General features: G+C 47.6%; 1 protein-coding gene across 1 annotated transcript; it reads left to right on the top strand.

Moving 5' to 3' along the window:
• Window positions 1-1,187: 1,187 nt before the first annotated feature.
• LOC311138056 (ataxin-7-like protein 2) lies at window positions 1,188-14,465 on the top strand (the record flags this gene model as incomplete). Its single annotated transcript, XM_084172706.1, has 10 exons — window positions 1,188-1,317; window positions 2,606-2,674; window positions 4,558-4,888; window positions 5,110-5,555; window positions 5,825-5,907; window positions 8,287-8,501; window positions 8,593-8,764; window positions 10,899-11,020; window positions 13,017-13,887; window positions 14,052-14,465. The coding sequence occupies 10 exons, from the start codon at window positions 1,188-1,190 to the stop codon at window positions 14,067-14,069; spliced, it is 2,457 nt and encodes an 818-aa protein (XP_084028832.1). The 3' UTR covers window positions 14,070-14,465.
• Window positions 14,466-15,264: the final 799 nt, after the last annotated feature.

The following is a 15,264-nucleotide window of genomic DNA, read 5'->3' as shown; positions in this document are numbered from 1 at the left end:
AATGTTGTATCTTTCTGCATAACCAGGCACTGCACTGGTACAGCTGGATGAAAATACGCAGTCAGACACTATCCCCTTCACAGACCCCAAAGCACTGGAAAGAAAAGATATGACCATATTACCTACATAAATCCAGTCCTTTCAGATCAGTGAACACAAAAATATCAAATCAAATCACATTTTATTTGTCACATGCACCGAATACAACAGTTGTAGACCTTACTGTGAAATGCTTACTTACAAGCCCTTAACCAACAATGCAATTCAAGAAATAGAGTTAAGAAAATATTTACTAAATAAAGTAAAAAATAAAATAACAATAACGAGGCTATGTACAGGGGGTACCGGTACCGAGTCAATCGGCGGGGGTACAGGTTAGTTTAGGTAATTTGTACATGTAGGTAGGGGTAAAGTGACTATGCATAGATAATAAACAGCAAGTAGCAGCAGTGTAAAAACAAAGGGGGGGGGGGGGGGGGGGAGTTTGGCCCCAGTGATGTACTGGGCCGTACGCACTACCCTCTGTAGCGCCTTACGGTCGGATGCCGAGCAGTTGTCATACTAGGCGGTGATGTAACCGATCAGGATGCTCTCGATGGTGCAGCTGTAGAACGTTTTGAGGATCTGGGGACCCATGCCAAATCTTTTCAGTCTCCTGAGGGGGAAAAGGTGTTGTCGTGCCCTCTTCACGACTGTCTTGGTGTGTTTGGACCATGATAGTTTGTTGGTGATGTGGACACCAAGGAATTTCAAACTCTCGACCCGCTCCACTACAGAGCCGTTGATGTGAATGGGGGCGTGTTCGGCCCTCCTTTCCACTATCATCTCCTTTGTCTTGCTCAGGTTGAGGGTGAGGTTGTTGTCCTGGCACCACACTGCCAGGTCTCTGACCTCCTCCCTATAGGCTGTCTCATCGTTGTCGGTGATCAGGCCTACCACTGTTGTGTCGTCAGCAAACTTAATGATGGTGTTGGAGTCGTGCTTGGCTCCGCAGTCGTGGGTGAACAGGGAGTACAGGAGGGGACTAAGCAGGGACCCCCTGCTGTTTGCCAGTTGTTCACTTTAGTTCTGCCCTGCAACGTTTCAGACTCGACAGCTACGTGCGGTAGTTTCAGGAACGCGCACGCAGGGACTTCCCATCGCTGTGGTGAACGCGGAATATGACGTAAGTCAGTTGCCGAGCAGTGATGATGGCGGTGTGTGAACGCGCAGTAAAAGTAATGGCTGCTCTGGAACAGCGGGTGCCTAGTCTCGATGATTTCGTGGGCCAAAGCTGGAGCGCCTGGGCTGAGAGAGCTGGTGTGACTGCGTCGGAAGGTAAGGGAGCACTTTGGCATCGGTATTGTCAGATATCAAATCGATTGGCCATTCTGTTGAGGTTTATTTTCGTGGAAACGGGCGGCAGCCATAACCATGTTACCCAAACAAAGACCCTGCTGGGTCCTAGCGCTGGCTGGATAACATGTTGCTCTCTCCCTGGTCGTAGCGGTCGGCGTCTTCCCAAAAAATAAGTGATAATTGTGTCTATTTGATCCTCATTATGTATTTTTATGTACACATACACACGTCATGGCCATCATTTGACAGTATTTTCTAATTACAGCGTTACACGCCCAAATAGAACTGTGGCCCTACACAGCGGAAGGCGGCTTGCATTAGTTGTAGGGATGGTTGGGCGAGCAACTTCTTGCCATGGAAAGCTAGCAAGCTAGCCGTATTAGCAATGAAGCTAATAATGCTAACAGGATGATACCAATGACTGGATGATACAGACACCGGCGACGGAGGAGTCTGATGCTGTTGACACCATGTAAATGATAGTCTAGATTGTTATTTCAGGGCGAATTTCGAACTATTCTCGATTTATGTTGTTGGAAGCACTGTGGATTCGAGTCACAATACATTTTTTTGTTTGTTTCAAGACGAGATAAGTGTCTTCACAGTTCCATCAGTGTGTGTGCGTGCGCATTCATTGTCTGGCACCTCTCCAAGTGCTACTCTCTCCCTAACTTTCTTATAAACCAACAATTATCTCGCACAAAATGAACACGATTCCAACAGTAAACACACGTATTAGGTCAAAGATCATGGTCATAGCCTAAATCAAGCACAGCAACAGACAGAGGTGCCAAATTCACCATGCAAAATGAAGTCACCTATCCAGTTTTCTTCTAAATGAACATTCATACTGAAAGGGAATTCCCATCTATACATCCTGTATGGCAGCTGTAATGTGTATCTTTGTGATCTGTTGTGCAAGTTACCAGTTGTGAGACAGGTTCTGATCGTGACTTCCTGTCTAGTCAACACAGACAAGGGGATTAATTTTAATAATCTAAAATGGCTTTCCCTTCTCATCTCCTCCCTGTTATCCACTCATGGAATAACTAGACTGGCAAAGGTGTCCGTCTTCCATGTTGCTTTCACTTGACCTGCCTTTCAGATCATTGCGGATCAAAGGAAGAAGAGGCGATGGAGGAACCACCTCTTGACTATTGAGATGCACCCAAAGCCTACTAGCCTTGCATTTGTATCCTGTGTGCCTTGTCCCCTCTGGTGACATTCCCTGACCACTGCACCTCAGTCACAGAGTCTCTGTTTTCAGGCTCTGATGGAGATGACTGCAGCAAGAATGGGAAGAAGGCAGCTGAGGCAATGTCTCTTAGGAAGGAAGGTAAGTCTTTATTGGGTTGCATGTTGGTTACATCCTTCATACTAAGGTTTAGATTGGCATCGAACCTTACTATCCAGGTCCCCTAGCAACAACGGACACAGCCTCTGCACAGAGTGTGTGTGTGGCTCCAGATTTGGCTCCTTCTTCCAGTGCTCCCCTGGGTGTCTTGTCTTAACAGCTGAATAGGGTGTAGGGTTGGGGGGCACAGGGGGGGCTGCTGCCTGCTAGGGTCTCTCTGTATTTAGGTGCCCTTGCAACCAGGCTGGCAGTCTGACGTGTGTACCTGTTGGCCTGCGTGTGTTTCTCAGGGTGACATAGACACTGTGATGTGGGTCGTTCCACCTCAAAAACCACAAGAAAGAGGATTTAGACACCCACCATCTCAGATTGTTCTGAAATTGTTTTTGTTACCAAATTAATGCAACGTTGTTTTGTTGAAATATAATTTGATCTCTGATAAATTAAAGGGATACTTGGAGATTTTGGTATTGAGGCCCTTTATCTACTTCCACATAGTCATATTAACTTGTGGATACCATTTTTATGTCTATGTTCAGTATGAAGGAAGTTAGAGGTAGTTTCGCAAGCCAAGCATGCTAGCAGATACCCATGGACTTCCAGTCATTGCACTAACGCTAGTTTATCAAGTTTATTGGTCGTTTGCACAGTTTAGGAGGTTTTATAGTGGGCGCAGCGAAATTATTACGTTACTAGCTCCTAACAATGCAGTAAAATGTCAAACAAGTACGCAAATAATTAAAAAGTTAAACTTTTTTTTATCAAGAACAGTGGGGCGAATCCAATTAACAACCCAAATGGCACTGTAGCATTAATCAAAATGCAATCTATACGTATGTACACCAGGAGAATTTACACAAGATATACTAAGAATATGTACAGCAGTAGATATATTAGTGAGCTATGTCAAGAATCCAGTATATAAATAAATATGTGGTGTGTATAAACAGTGTAACTACAATACAATGTACAGTAGTAGATATATTAGAATGTGCTATGTTAGGGATACTGTATTTAAATACAGTGTGAAACGGGAAGTGTCCAGTGGTTCAATGTCTCTAACATGTGACAAGCGTTGGCTTTGAGTGTTTGTATGTGCGTGTGTTTGTGAGTATGAGGTGTGTGTGATGGCTTGTGTTGCTGTCATACCTGGTCCATAGACTACTTACAGGGTAAGGAAACCAATGTTATTTTGTAATTTGGGTGAACTATCCCTTTAACAATGAGGGGGGGAGATTCTTTTAAAAATAATCACCTAATAGCATGAACAGCACCATCTAGTGGTCAGAACCTAGTAGGATGTAGGATGGGACCCAATAACTTCAATGATTTATTATTTGAACAGGGTGGAAAAAACATCACCAAATTCACTGAGAATAAATGAAATAGGATGAAGAAACAATACTCCGAGCCGCAGCTCCATACTCCTTGTCAGACATAGAGAACTGATACTATATATCGTTGGGGTGGGATTGGCGTGGGCTGTGGGGGGTCTATAGATGGCTTTTGGCCACTTCTTTAGATTCCTGCTGTCTTACTCATTGTTAGAAGAAAGTTTGGTCCAAATTGGATATTAGCAACAATCATTATTGAATATTATGAGTCCTATAAATTAAAATGGCCAATTAGGTGCAATCAATTAGCTTCATTTCTCAGAGATCTAATTATATTTCAACAAAATAATGTTTCCAGAATACTTACCTTATCTGTTTCTAACTACAGAAACCATTTCAGAACAATCTGAGATGGTGGGTGTCATGGCTTGCTGAAATGACATGGAACGACACACGTGTGTCGATACATGCTTTCCCGGTATGTGTGATTTCTTACCTGTTCCTCCTCTCACTCTCTCCTACCTCCTCCAGACATGTCTATCTTCGGCCACTACCCGGGCCAAGATGACTTCTACCTGGTGGTGTGTAGCCACTGTGGCCAGGTGGTCAAGCCCCAGGCCTTTGAGAAGCATTGTGAGAGGAGACATGGCCCTCTGAGCAAGCTGTATGCACGCCTCCGCTCCCCCCCTCCAGCCCCCCAGCAGCGCCCCCGCCACAGCCACTCCCCATCTTCCACCCACGCAACCTCCTCTTCCTCCTGGGAAGGGAGGGGGCAAGGGACCGGAGCACCTCGAGCAGCCCCCCCATCCCCATCCACACCGCCCCACTTCAGACACACCAAGCCCCCCAAGGATGTAGTACGGTAAGAGGGATGGATAGATGAAGGGGATTCAGGGCGGGGGTTGAGTAAGAGGATAGGTGTAGTAGTCTTTGCCCTATTATTTTCCTTTTTGTTTAAAGGGGTGAAAACCATTGTATCCATAAACACCTGTGAGATTTATTGGTAACATTTATTCTGATGATTCATTTCCATGTTTTAAACATTTGACCATGTTCTCGCTCTGTTTCTTTTTGTCCCTTCAGCCACTCCACCCTAGATAAGAGCCCCCACAGTGGTCACTCGGAGTCAGCTGTGTTCAAGCAGCCTCCACCCCTGGAGCCTCCCCTGAGCTCCCCACCCCCCTCCCTCAGAGACCCACCCTGGCCCCATGGAGACACTCCGCCCAGCCGGCCCCCTACCACCCCGCCCCTCCGGCCCGCCACCACCCCGCCCGTCCGGCCCGCCACCACCCCGCCCGTCCGGCCCGCCACCACCCCGCCCGTCCGGCCCGCCACCACCCCGCCCGTCCGGCCCGCCACCACCCCGCCCGGCCGGCCCGCCACCACCCCGCCCGCCCGGCCCTCCACCTTCCCGCCCAGTCGGCCCTCCAACAGTGAGAGGACAAACACCCAGAGGAAGGAGGCCACATCGGCCCCTACCCTCCCTGCCCACCTCCGTGGACCAAGACCCTACAACAAAGTGGCCTCCAGTGAGTCTTTCCTTTAATCTTAGGTCATACAGGTTTGGGTCACTGAGATGCAATGTATTTTTTTAAGAGAGATGGGCCTCCCCTTCAGGACCTGTTTGTTGGGTGAAGAGTTTCTTAAATAGAAGAATGCTAAAATAAAGTGACATCATCTTTTACCAGACTAGTGATCAGAGAGGAAAGGGCACAAAGATAGGAAGCTAATTTAGACTGATTCACAGCCGTTGAGTCTGATTGCTATTAAGACACTCTTCTGTTCCGGTCATCTCCAGGGAGAGAGTGTAATCTAGACAAGCACTGCGGAGTACTAGACCCTGAGAGGAAGAAAGTCTGCACTCGTCTCCTGACCTGCAATGTAAGTTGACACACTCTGCATGTTAAACCTCATCTTCCTCCTCCTCTATCCCAGTGTCCTCTCTTCTTGGCCCAGCCATTTCCTCCTTGCCACCTACAGTATTCCATCCCTTCCTCTTCATTTCCCCCCCTTTTTTCTCTCCTCTTTTTTTCCCTCCTCTCCCTCTTCCCCACCTCCTTCCCTCCTCTTCTTTCTCCCCCAGCCCTCCCACTGTTACGTATTCAGTAACCGGGTGACTGAAGCATTGGAAAAAACGACTTCTGTCCTTAATGCTTTTGACCCAATTATGTTCACTCAACAAGAGTCTGTACAGGATGTGAAGTTTGGAGGATTGTGACTTTTCCCATTGTTCACTGCTGTCAGATATCTTGTTACAACTGTTAGAACTGATCTACACACGCTGGCTCCTCCATTGTGGGTCCAACTGGCAAGAGATAAAGATCCTTTCCCAATAGAAAGACAGTCGGTGATATACCAAGAGTAATAACTGTTTCTTTTATCTGTGATGATTCAGCGCCATAAGGAAAGGGGAACTGTCAGACACAGATAAGAGACATGTCTAGGTTATTACTCCAATGATAATGATCTCCTTCAAAACTATTAACCCATATATAACATAGTAATTACTTCCATTCATGACGTCACATCAGGCATGTATTTCAAACATAGACACTTTTAAACAAAAGGGATGACATATAACCTCCCGAGTGGCGCAGTGGTCTAAGGCACAGCATCGCAGTGCTAGCTGTGCCACTAGAGATCCTGGTTCGAATCCAGGCTCTGTCGTAGCGGAGACCCATGGGGCGGCGAACAATTGGCCCAGCGTCGTCCAGGGTAGGGGAGGGAATGGCTGGCAGGGATGTAGCTCAGTTGGTAGAGCATGGTGTTTGCAACGCCAGGGTTGTGGGTTCGATTCCCACGGGGGGCCAGTATGAAAAGTATAAAAAATTATGTATGTACCCACTGACTGTAAGTCGCTCTGGATAAGAGCGTCTGCTAAATGACAAAAAAAACAAAAACAAAAAAACAGAAAAAACAAAATGTCGAGTAGGCCTAATTGTGCCCTTTTAGTATGATGAGGATGAATCATTTCGCTCCATTTGACACTCTCTTTGTCCTACACTCATGTCTCTCCTATAGTCTACACTTCAGCTATTCATTGCTATGGCAGCATAATACACTAGTTGTCTAAATGTCATGTTGTTTCGTGATTGTGGGGTTGCCATAGTATTTGAAAGGTTATCCATATAAGGGAAGGTGTATTTTGTGTAGGGTATTGAGGACATTGTAGAATAAAAAATTTCCCCTCGTCCTGGAGCCCCGCTGGAGTTAGTGGAAAAGACAAACCTACCTCCTCCTTTCCTTATCAAAATCACTGATCTGACATGACTAGGGAGGTGAAGGCAAAGTAGTGGAAACCTTGCTTTCACCCACCCCATGTTAGATCAGTTATTACTTCAAGTTAAGATGAGGCTTTTGGCAAAGTACTGAGCTGAGAGCACAGGAAGGGGTTGTGTGTGTGAACGGCTGGCTGCTGGTTTGTCTAAAAGAGGAACCTAGCCGCGTCTCTCAGCGCACAGAGGGGTCACGTGTAGGCAGGAGCAGATATGACCCAATTTTTACAGGAAAGGGAAAGAATCTGAGGAAAACTCCTTCCCTCCCTCGCTTCTCGTTCAGAGACGCCCACACTGGATCTTCCTTAATGTCTAATTGTCTGCTGTACCAGGGCTTATCCTCCCTCTTTAGTAAGACTATTTAATAGAGCAAACTTTTGACATCAGCGGTTATACCTACATATTTTTCATGAAATCCAGGCTCTTTTTAAATGCTTTCTACATATCGCTCATATTATGGTTAAGGTTCTGCTTTTCTGAGGGATTTCTGATGCTTGTTTCCTTCAAATCATCTCTCTCCTCATAGTTTGTTACTCCCCTAAACAGATTTGCTCAGGCTTATGTTGTGTGTGATTCAGGTCATCTCTAGCAGCACAGTTCAAATGCTAATGAATCCCACCATGTCTCAGACCCATCTGTGCCTGAGGATGTGAGAAGATGGTGATTAGAGAACAGATTTACCCTAGAGTTAGTGAACTAGATTGAAAAAGATCACTACAGACCGTCAGTGGTTATCAGGACTTGGCTGTCATAGGGGCTGGGTGCGATAGTTTTCCCTCCAAAACACAAAGGAAAGTTGGACAGCGTCACCCTATATTCACCACCCTATATTCACCGCACTAGGACTATTTTATCATGTCTATTCGGATGGGAAGTATAGGCTGATGCATTTTGAATTGACCAAGTCACCTTTGTGTGTAAGAAACAGACATTTTTTGATAAATCAATCAATCATTTATTTATTGTTTTCTCTCCCTGTCCTTAGATTCACTCCATCCACCAGCGGCGGAAGGTTCTTGGTCGGAGTAAAAACTTTGACCAGCTTGTGGCCGAGCTGAAGACGGGGGCCCGGATCCGTGAGCAGGGGGGTCAGACCCAGGAGGGGAGCGGCTCTGGTCGGTCCCCCAGCCCAGAGGCCCCCGAGGACCCCCCAGCAACCCCCCACTGCAGGAGACCCCTCACCAACAACCCTGCCTTCAGGTGGGGGGGACTTATGTTATCAGATGTGTTAAAATCATAGTAAAGGTACTTGTGGTAGATGTGGACAAAATATTAACACGTGTGTGTTCAGTCGGTCCAGGGCATCTTCAGAAAGCGCTCCAGAGGACAAACCTTGTCAGGAGGACGGTAGCGCTCCATCACCCCTCACCCACGGGCGCATATCCAGCGACGAGAGCGAGGGAGAGGGGCCTGAGGAGCCATCCGAATACCCTTCCTCCTCCTGGCACCCCAAACCAGCTGCGGTAAGATTACAGGGTGTCATCAACTACTCCTAGTGTATTATCAGATGTACAAAACATTAAGAACACCTGTTCTTTCCATGACATAGACTGACCAGGTGAAAGCTATGATCCCTTATTGATGTCACCTAAATATGTCACTTGTTAACATTTACATTTACATTTTAGTCATTTAGCAGACGCTCTTATCCAGAGCGACTTACAGGAGCAATTAGGGTTAAGTGCCTTGCTCAAGGGCACATTTACGTCATTTAGCAGACGCTCTTATCCAGAGCAACTTACAAATTGGTGCATTCACCCTATAGCCAGTGGGATAACCACTTTACACTTTTTTTTTTTTTTTGGGGGGGGGGTAGAAGGATTACTTTATCCTATCCCAGGTATTCCTTAAAGAGGTGGGGTTTCAAATGTCTCCGGAAGGTGGTGAGTGACTCCGCTGTCCTGGCGTCGTGAGGGAGCTTGTTCCACCATTGGGGTGCCAGAGCAGCGAACAGTTTTGACTGGGCTGAGCGGGAACTATGCTTCCGCAGAGGAAGGGGAGCCAGCAGGCCAGAGGTGGATGAACGCAATGCCCTCGTTTGGGTGTAGGGACTGATCAGAGCCCGAAGGTACGGAGGTGCCGTTCCCCTCACTGCTCCATAGGCAAGCACCATGGTCTTGTAACGGATGCGAGCTTCAACTGGAAGCCAGTGGAGTGTGCGGAGGAGGGGGGTGACGTGAGAGAACTTGGGAAGGTTGAACACCAGACGGGCTGCGGCATTCTGGATGAGTTGTAGGGGTTTAATGGCACAGGCAGGGAGGCCAGCCAACAGCGAGTTGCAGTAATCCAGACGGGAGATGACAAGTGCCTGGATTAGGACCTGTGCCGCTTCCTGTGTAAGGCAGGGTCGTACTCTCCGAATGTTGTAGAGCATGAACCTGCAGGATCGGGTCACCGCCTTGATGTTAGCGGAGAACGACAGGGTGTTGTCCAGGGTCACGCCAAGGCTCTTCGCACTCTGGGAGGAGGACACAACGGAGTTGTCAACCGTGATGGCGAGATCATGGAACGGGCAGTCCTTCCCCGGGAGGAAGAGCAGCTCCGTCTTGCCAGGGTTCAGCTTGAGGTGGTGATCCGTCATCCATACTGATATGTCTGCCAGACATGCAGAGATGCGATTCGCCACCTGGTTATCAGAAGGGGGAAAGGAGAAGATTAGTTGTGTATCGTCAGCGTAGCAATGATAGGAGAGGCCATGTGAGGATATGACAGAGCCAAGTGACTTGGTGTATAGGGAGAATAGGAGAGGGCCTAGAACTGAGCCCTGGGGGACACCAGTGGTGAGAGCACGTGGTGCGGAGACAGCTTCTCGCCACGCCACTTGGTAGGAGCGACCGGTCAGGTAGGACGCAATCCAGGAGTGAGCCGCGCCGGAGATGCCCAGCTCGGAGAGGGTGGAGAGGAGGATCTGATGGTTCACAGTATCAAAGGCAGCAGACAGGTCTAGAAGGACAAGAGCAGAAGAGAGAGAGTTAGCTTTAGCAGTGCGGAGAGCCTCCGTGACACAGAGAAGAGCAGTCTCAGTTGAATGACCAGTCCTGAAACCTGACTGGTTTGGATCAAGAAGGTCATTCTGAGAGAGATAGCAAGAGATAGCAAGAGAGTTGGCTAAAGACGGCACGCTCAATAGTTAAATCCACTTCAATCCACCCCCCCCCCCCCCCCCCCCCCCCCGGGTGCACGTTTTTTGATTTTGTCCTAGCACTACACAGCTGATTCAAATAACCAACTCATCATCAAGCTTTGATTATTTGAATCAGCTGTGTAGTGCTAGGGCAAAAACAAAAAATGTGCACCGGGGGGGGGGGGGGGGGTGTACAAGCTGGTGTACAAAACTGAAAGTAAAAGATGCAAAAACGAATCTTAAGAATGAGAAACATAGAAATAGCGCACATAGAACAGATCTACTGCTTCTTAGACTTGCTTTTAATGAGAATGACAGGGGGGTCACTCAATAGGTGTTCCTAATGTTTGGTATACTCAGTGTAGATCACTGGAGTATGGTGACCTTTTCATAGCTGTAGAATGCAGAGATGTTTCCAGCATTGACTGTGTTAACAGTCTCCTAACCCGCTCTGTCTCCTCTCCTCTCCCTAGGTGTGCTCGTTTGGAAGTCATGAGATGAGTCATGGTGTATACACCTTTGACCGAAGGCTCCACCACCTGCGGTCGGCACTCAATGCCATGGTGGAGCAGCACATCAACGCCCACCTCTGGAAGTAAGATTATTTTTGATGTGTGCCCTGTGGTAACTTCCTACGACAGGGTTCCCCAACTGGCGGCTCGCATCCCGAATTTGGCACGCAGGTATTTTTATTTGGCCCCCCAAGTAAAAATCCATAAAAATAATAATAATAATCCTCATTTTGGGGGGGGCTTGAATTTTTGTTGTTGAAAATAAACAGTAAAAACACCAGGAAATCAGCTCCAAGTGATTTTAATTTGGGAAATCTGTTCCCAAGTATTTCCATGCATAATAGAGAGACGTGATCATATACAAATGTTAGCAAGGTTTGAAATTATGTTTTAGTCAAATATTATATCTGTTTGGGATTATTGTGGTCAATTTGCAGTCTACAAATGATTTGTAATTATGTTCCGGCCCCCCGACCATCCGCGCACGGCTGAATCTACAATGAATTCGGAAAGTATTCAGACCCCTTGACTTTTTCCAGATTTTGTTAAATAAAATAAAAAACAGAAATACCTTATTTACATAAGTATTGAGACCCTTTGCTATGAGACTCGAAATTGAGCTCAGGTGCATCCTGTTTCCATTGATCATCCTTGATGTTTCTACAACTTGATTGGACATGATTTGGAAACGCACATATCTGTCTATATAAGGTCCCACAGTTGACAGTGCATGTCAGAGCAAAAACCAAGCCATGAGGTCGAAGGAATTGTCCGTAGAGCTCCGAGACAGGATTGTGTCGAGGCACAGATCTGGGGAAGGGTATCAAAAATGTTCTGCTGCATTGAAGGTCCCCAAGAACACAGTGGCCTCCATCATTCTTAAATGGAAGAAGTTTGGAACCACCAAGACTCTTCCTTGAGCTGGCCGCCCCGGCCAAACTGAGCAATCAGGGGAGAAGGGCCTTGGTGAGGGAGGTGACCAAGAACCCGATGGTCACTCTGACAGAGCTCCAGTGTTCCTCTGTGGAGATGGGAGAACCTTCCAGAAGGACAACCATCTCTGCAGCACTCCACCAATCAGGCCTTTATGGTAGAGTGGCCAGACGGAAGCCACTCCTCAGTAAAAGGCACAAAAGAGTTTGCCAAAAGGCACCTACAGAAACAAGATTCTCTGGTCTGATGAAACCAAGACTGAACTTTTTGGCCTGAATGCCAAGCGTTACGTCTGGAGGAAACCTGGCACCATCCCTACGGTGAAGCGTGGTGGAAGCATCATGCTGTGGGGATGTTTTTCAGCGGAAGGGACTGGGAGACTAGTCAGGATCGAGGCAAAGATTAACTGAGCAAAGTACAGAGAGATCCTTGATGAAAACCTGCTTTAGAGCGCTCAGGACCTCAGGCTGGGGCGAAGGTTCACCTTCCAACAGGACAGCGACCCTAAGCACACAGCCAAGACAACGCAGGAGTGGCTTCGGGACAAGTCTCTGAATGTCCTTGAGTGGCCCAGTCAGAGCCCGGACTTGAACCCAATCGAACATCTCTGGAGAGACCTGAATATAGCTGTGCATCGACGCTCCCCATCCAACCTGATAGAGCTTGAGAGGATCTGCAGAGAAGAATGGGAGAAACTCCCCAAATACAGGTGTGCCAAGCTTGCAGCGTCATACCCAAGCAGCTGTTATCGCTGCTAAAGGTGCTTCAACAAACTACTGAGTAGAGGGTCTGAATACTTATGTAAATGTGATATTTCCGTTTTTTATTGTAAATACATTTGCAAACATTTCTACAAACCTGTTTTTGCTTTGTCATTATGGGGTATTGTGTGTAGATTGATGAGGAAAAATAACAATTTCATCCATTTTAGAATAAGGCTGTAATGTAACAATGTGGAAAAAGTCAAGGGGTCTGAATACTTTCCGAATGCACTGTAGTTGATGATCCCTGGTCTGCTGGTACAGCAGTTTGTTATAAGAGCGACGTAGTGCTGTTCGAGCACCATCTTCCTTATTGTTTCCTCTCTGGACAAAGTATTACATTGTAGTTTTCTGTCTATGTAATACAAGTATATTATCTCTGCAGGAAAATACCTCAAGTGTCAGACCTCCAGTCCCAGAGTCCCTCTGCGAAGAATATCCCCTTTTCCTCCTCCTCTTCCTCCCTGCATTCTAAAGTCAGGACAGGAAGCCACAGCACCCCCTCCCTCAGGCCTTCCTCCTCCTCTTCTTCCTCCCACGGACCAAGGAGGGAGACACGCCTACAAATCTCCTCCCACTCCACAGCCATTAACCAATCAGAGGACTCCAGTGGTAGTGGCAGCCAAATTGTAGCCCCAGTGCCCCCTCCTGTCCGTCAGGCAGGCCCAGGGCGGCCACCAGGGCCCGGGAGGCCCAAGAACCCAGTGGGGCGACCCAGCAAGCAGCAGCTGAGACTCAGAGAGGAGGCTGCTGCCACCGCTGCTGCAGCCCTCCGTAAACGCAAAGCCCCGTCACAGGAGGGTGAGCACTCCGGCCCAGACAGGAACTCTATCATCCTCCAGGACCGGGGACGGCCCCCCTCCACTTCCTCTAAGACTGCCCCGCCCACCCCTCACAGCCAGACCAATGGCACTCTCTCCCCCAGCGGCAAACCCCGCCCCCCGCCATCCCCCTCGGAGCCCCATTCGCCAGCGGCGGCCTGGGCGTTTAAACGGACACATCCAACCTCTGGACACTCTTCCTCCCCACCTGACCCTCACAGCCGAGGGGTGGACTCAGGACTGCACGGGAGGGGGGCGGCGGGGTACGAGCACAGGGGGCTGGGCAAGAAACGCAAGGGGGGCAGCAGTGAACCCTCGCCCCCCTCTAAATTGCACCGCCTTCCCTCCTCCCCTCGCTCCAATTTCTACCCCTGGAAGGACAGTAAGGGGGGAGCGCTGCCTGATGGGTTGAAGAAGAAAATGGGCACACAGAAGGTGGGTTCGAGAGCAGTTGTTATTCCTCATTCATCTTACTACGTATGATTATTTTAGGAGTACGTTATATACATATGGTACAAATGATATTGTATGTAATGTTGTCCTAGTTTTTGTGACTATAAAGCAGCCATTTGACTGTAGTCTTCCTCCTTTCTCCACAGCCAAAACTGCACCATTAAGAGTGCCTGCCTTACAAGCCACTATGAGGGAGACAGCCCTGCCTGCGTAGTCAGACATCACAGGACTCAAGAGATGTGTGTGTGTGTGTGTGTGACTGGATATTCAAGCCAATGTCGATGTGTGTGTGCAGGTGCGTATGTCTATTGAAGCCTATATGGGAATGAGTGTACAGGTGTGTGTATGTGAGAGAGGGTGCTTAAGACCAATACAGTATGAGCTATGTGTTGTTCAGTTCCTGAGTTGGGTGTGTGTATGTATGCGAGTTTGCAGTTGTTGGTGAGTGTGTGCAGGACAAAGGTGAAGTGAATTTCTATGTATGAATTTATAAATACCTCAAGACCTTCTGGTTATGCTGCTAAATGAATATGTTGGTTTATAAAAATTGTTTAAAAATATCCTTTACACTTGAAGTTGTGGCTTTTCTTTTATGAGGCTGGTATAGGAAGAAGGAGGGGGTCACCAGATATTATTTTTTGCAGCCTTGATATACCAGATCATATACAACCATGTCAGTCTGAGAAATGATCTTACTGTATTGTCTAATTACTGTTGTATGAAGACAGTATAGAAGTGACAGACCAGTAGCTTTGCATCAAGGGTTGGACAGGGAGAGCTGAGGTAGCCTATTATGCTCAATGGACTGCATTCCTTCACGCCATGTTAATGAAATTGGGGCCACTCCTTAAAAAAAAAAACTGGAGTAAGAGGTGTTTTTTTTACATGGGGTGGATAGACAAAGGTACTGTATTATAAAGGCTATTCACGTGTGTGTGAAATTATTGCAATGCGCGCTCTTGATTCCCGATCGCCCGTTCCTGGTTGGATAGCGGAACTCGTGCTGCTGGGGATAGCGCCATTAGATGACTCCCTGATTTGACAGCGGACTGGCTCCTCTGGCAGTGACGTCGCTGTACCCCCCCCCCCCCCCCCCAAACCTCTATAAAATGAGGGTGTTCGATTAATCGCGCAGGTGTAGGCGTGTCTTGCGCAGGCTGAAAGTTGATTGCATTCCATTTGGAACCGGTGCCCCGCTCTGTCAGACCGCTCAAAACAAAAGTGACATAATTAAGCACGTGTATTAATTATTAGGATTATATGTTTCCCCATGCTAAAGTGATTGTATATGTCTTCCCAATGAAAACTATTTTGAAAATTCTGGACGATGCCTTGTTGACAACATGACCAAGCGGCGGA

The sequence above is a fragment of the Coregonus lavaretus genome, assembly GCF_964263955.1.
Source record: "Coregonus lavaretus genome assembly, chromosome: 12".
Taxonomy (NCBI): Eukaryota; Metazoa; Chordata; class Actinopteri; order Salmoniformes; family Salmonidae; genus Coregonus; species Coregonus lavaretus.
The sequence above is the reverse complement of the archived record's forward strand: the minus strand, read 5'-3'. Positions and strand labels throughout refer to the sequence as shown.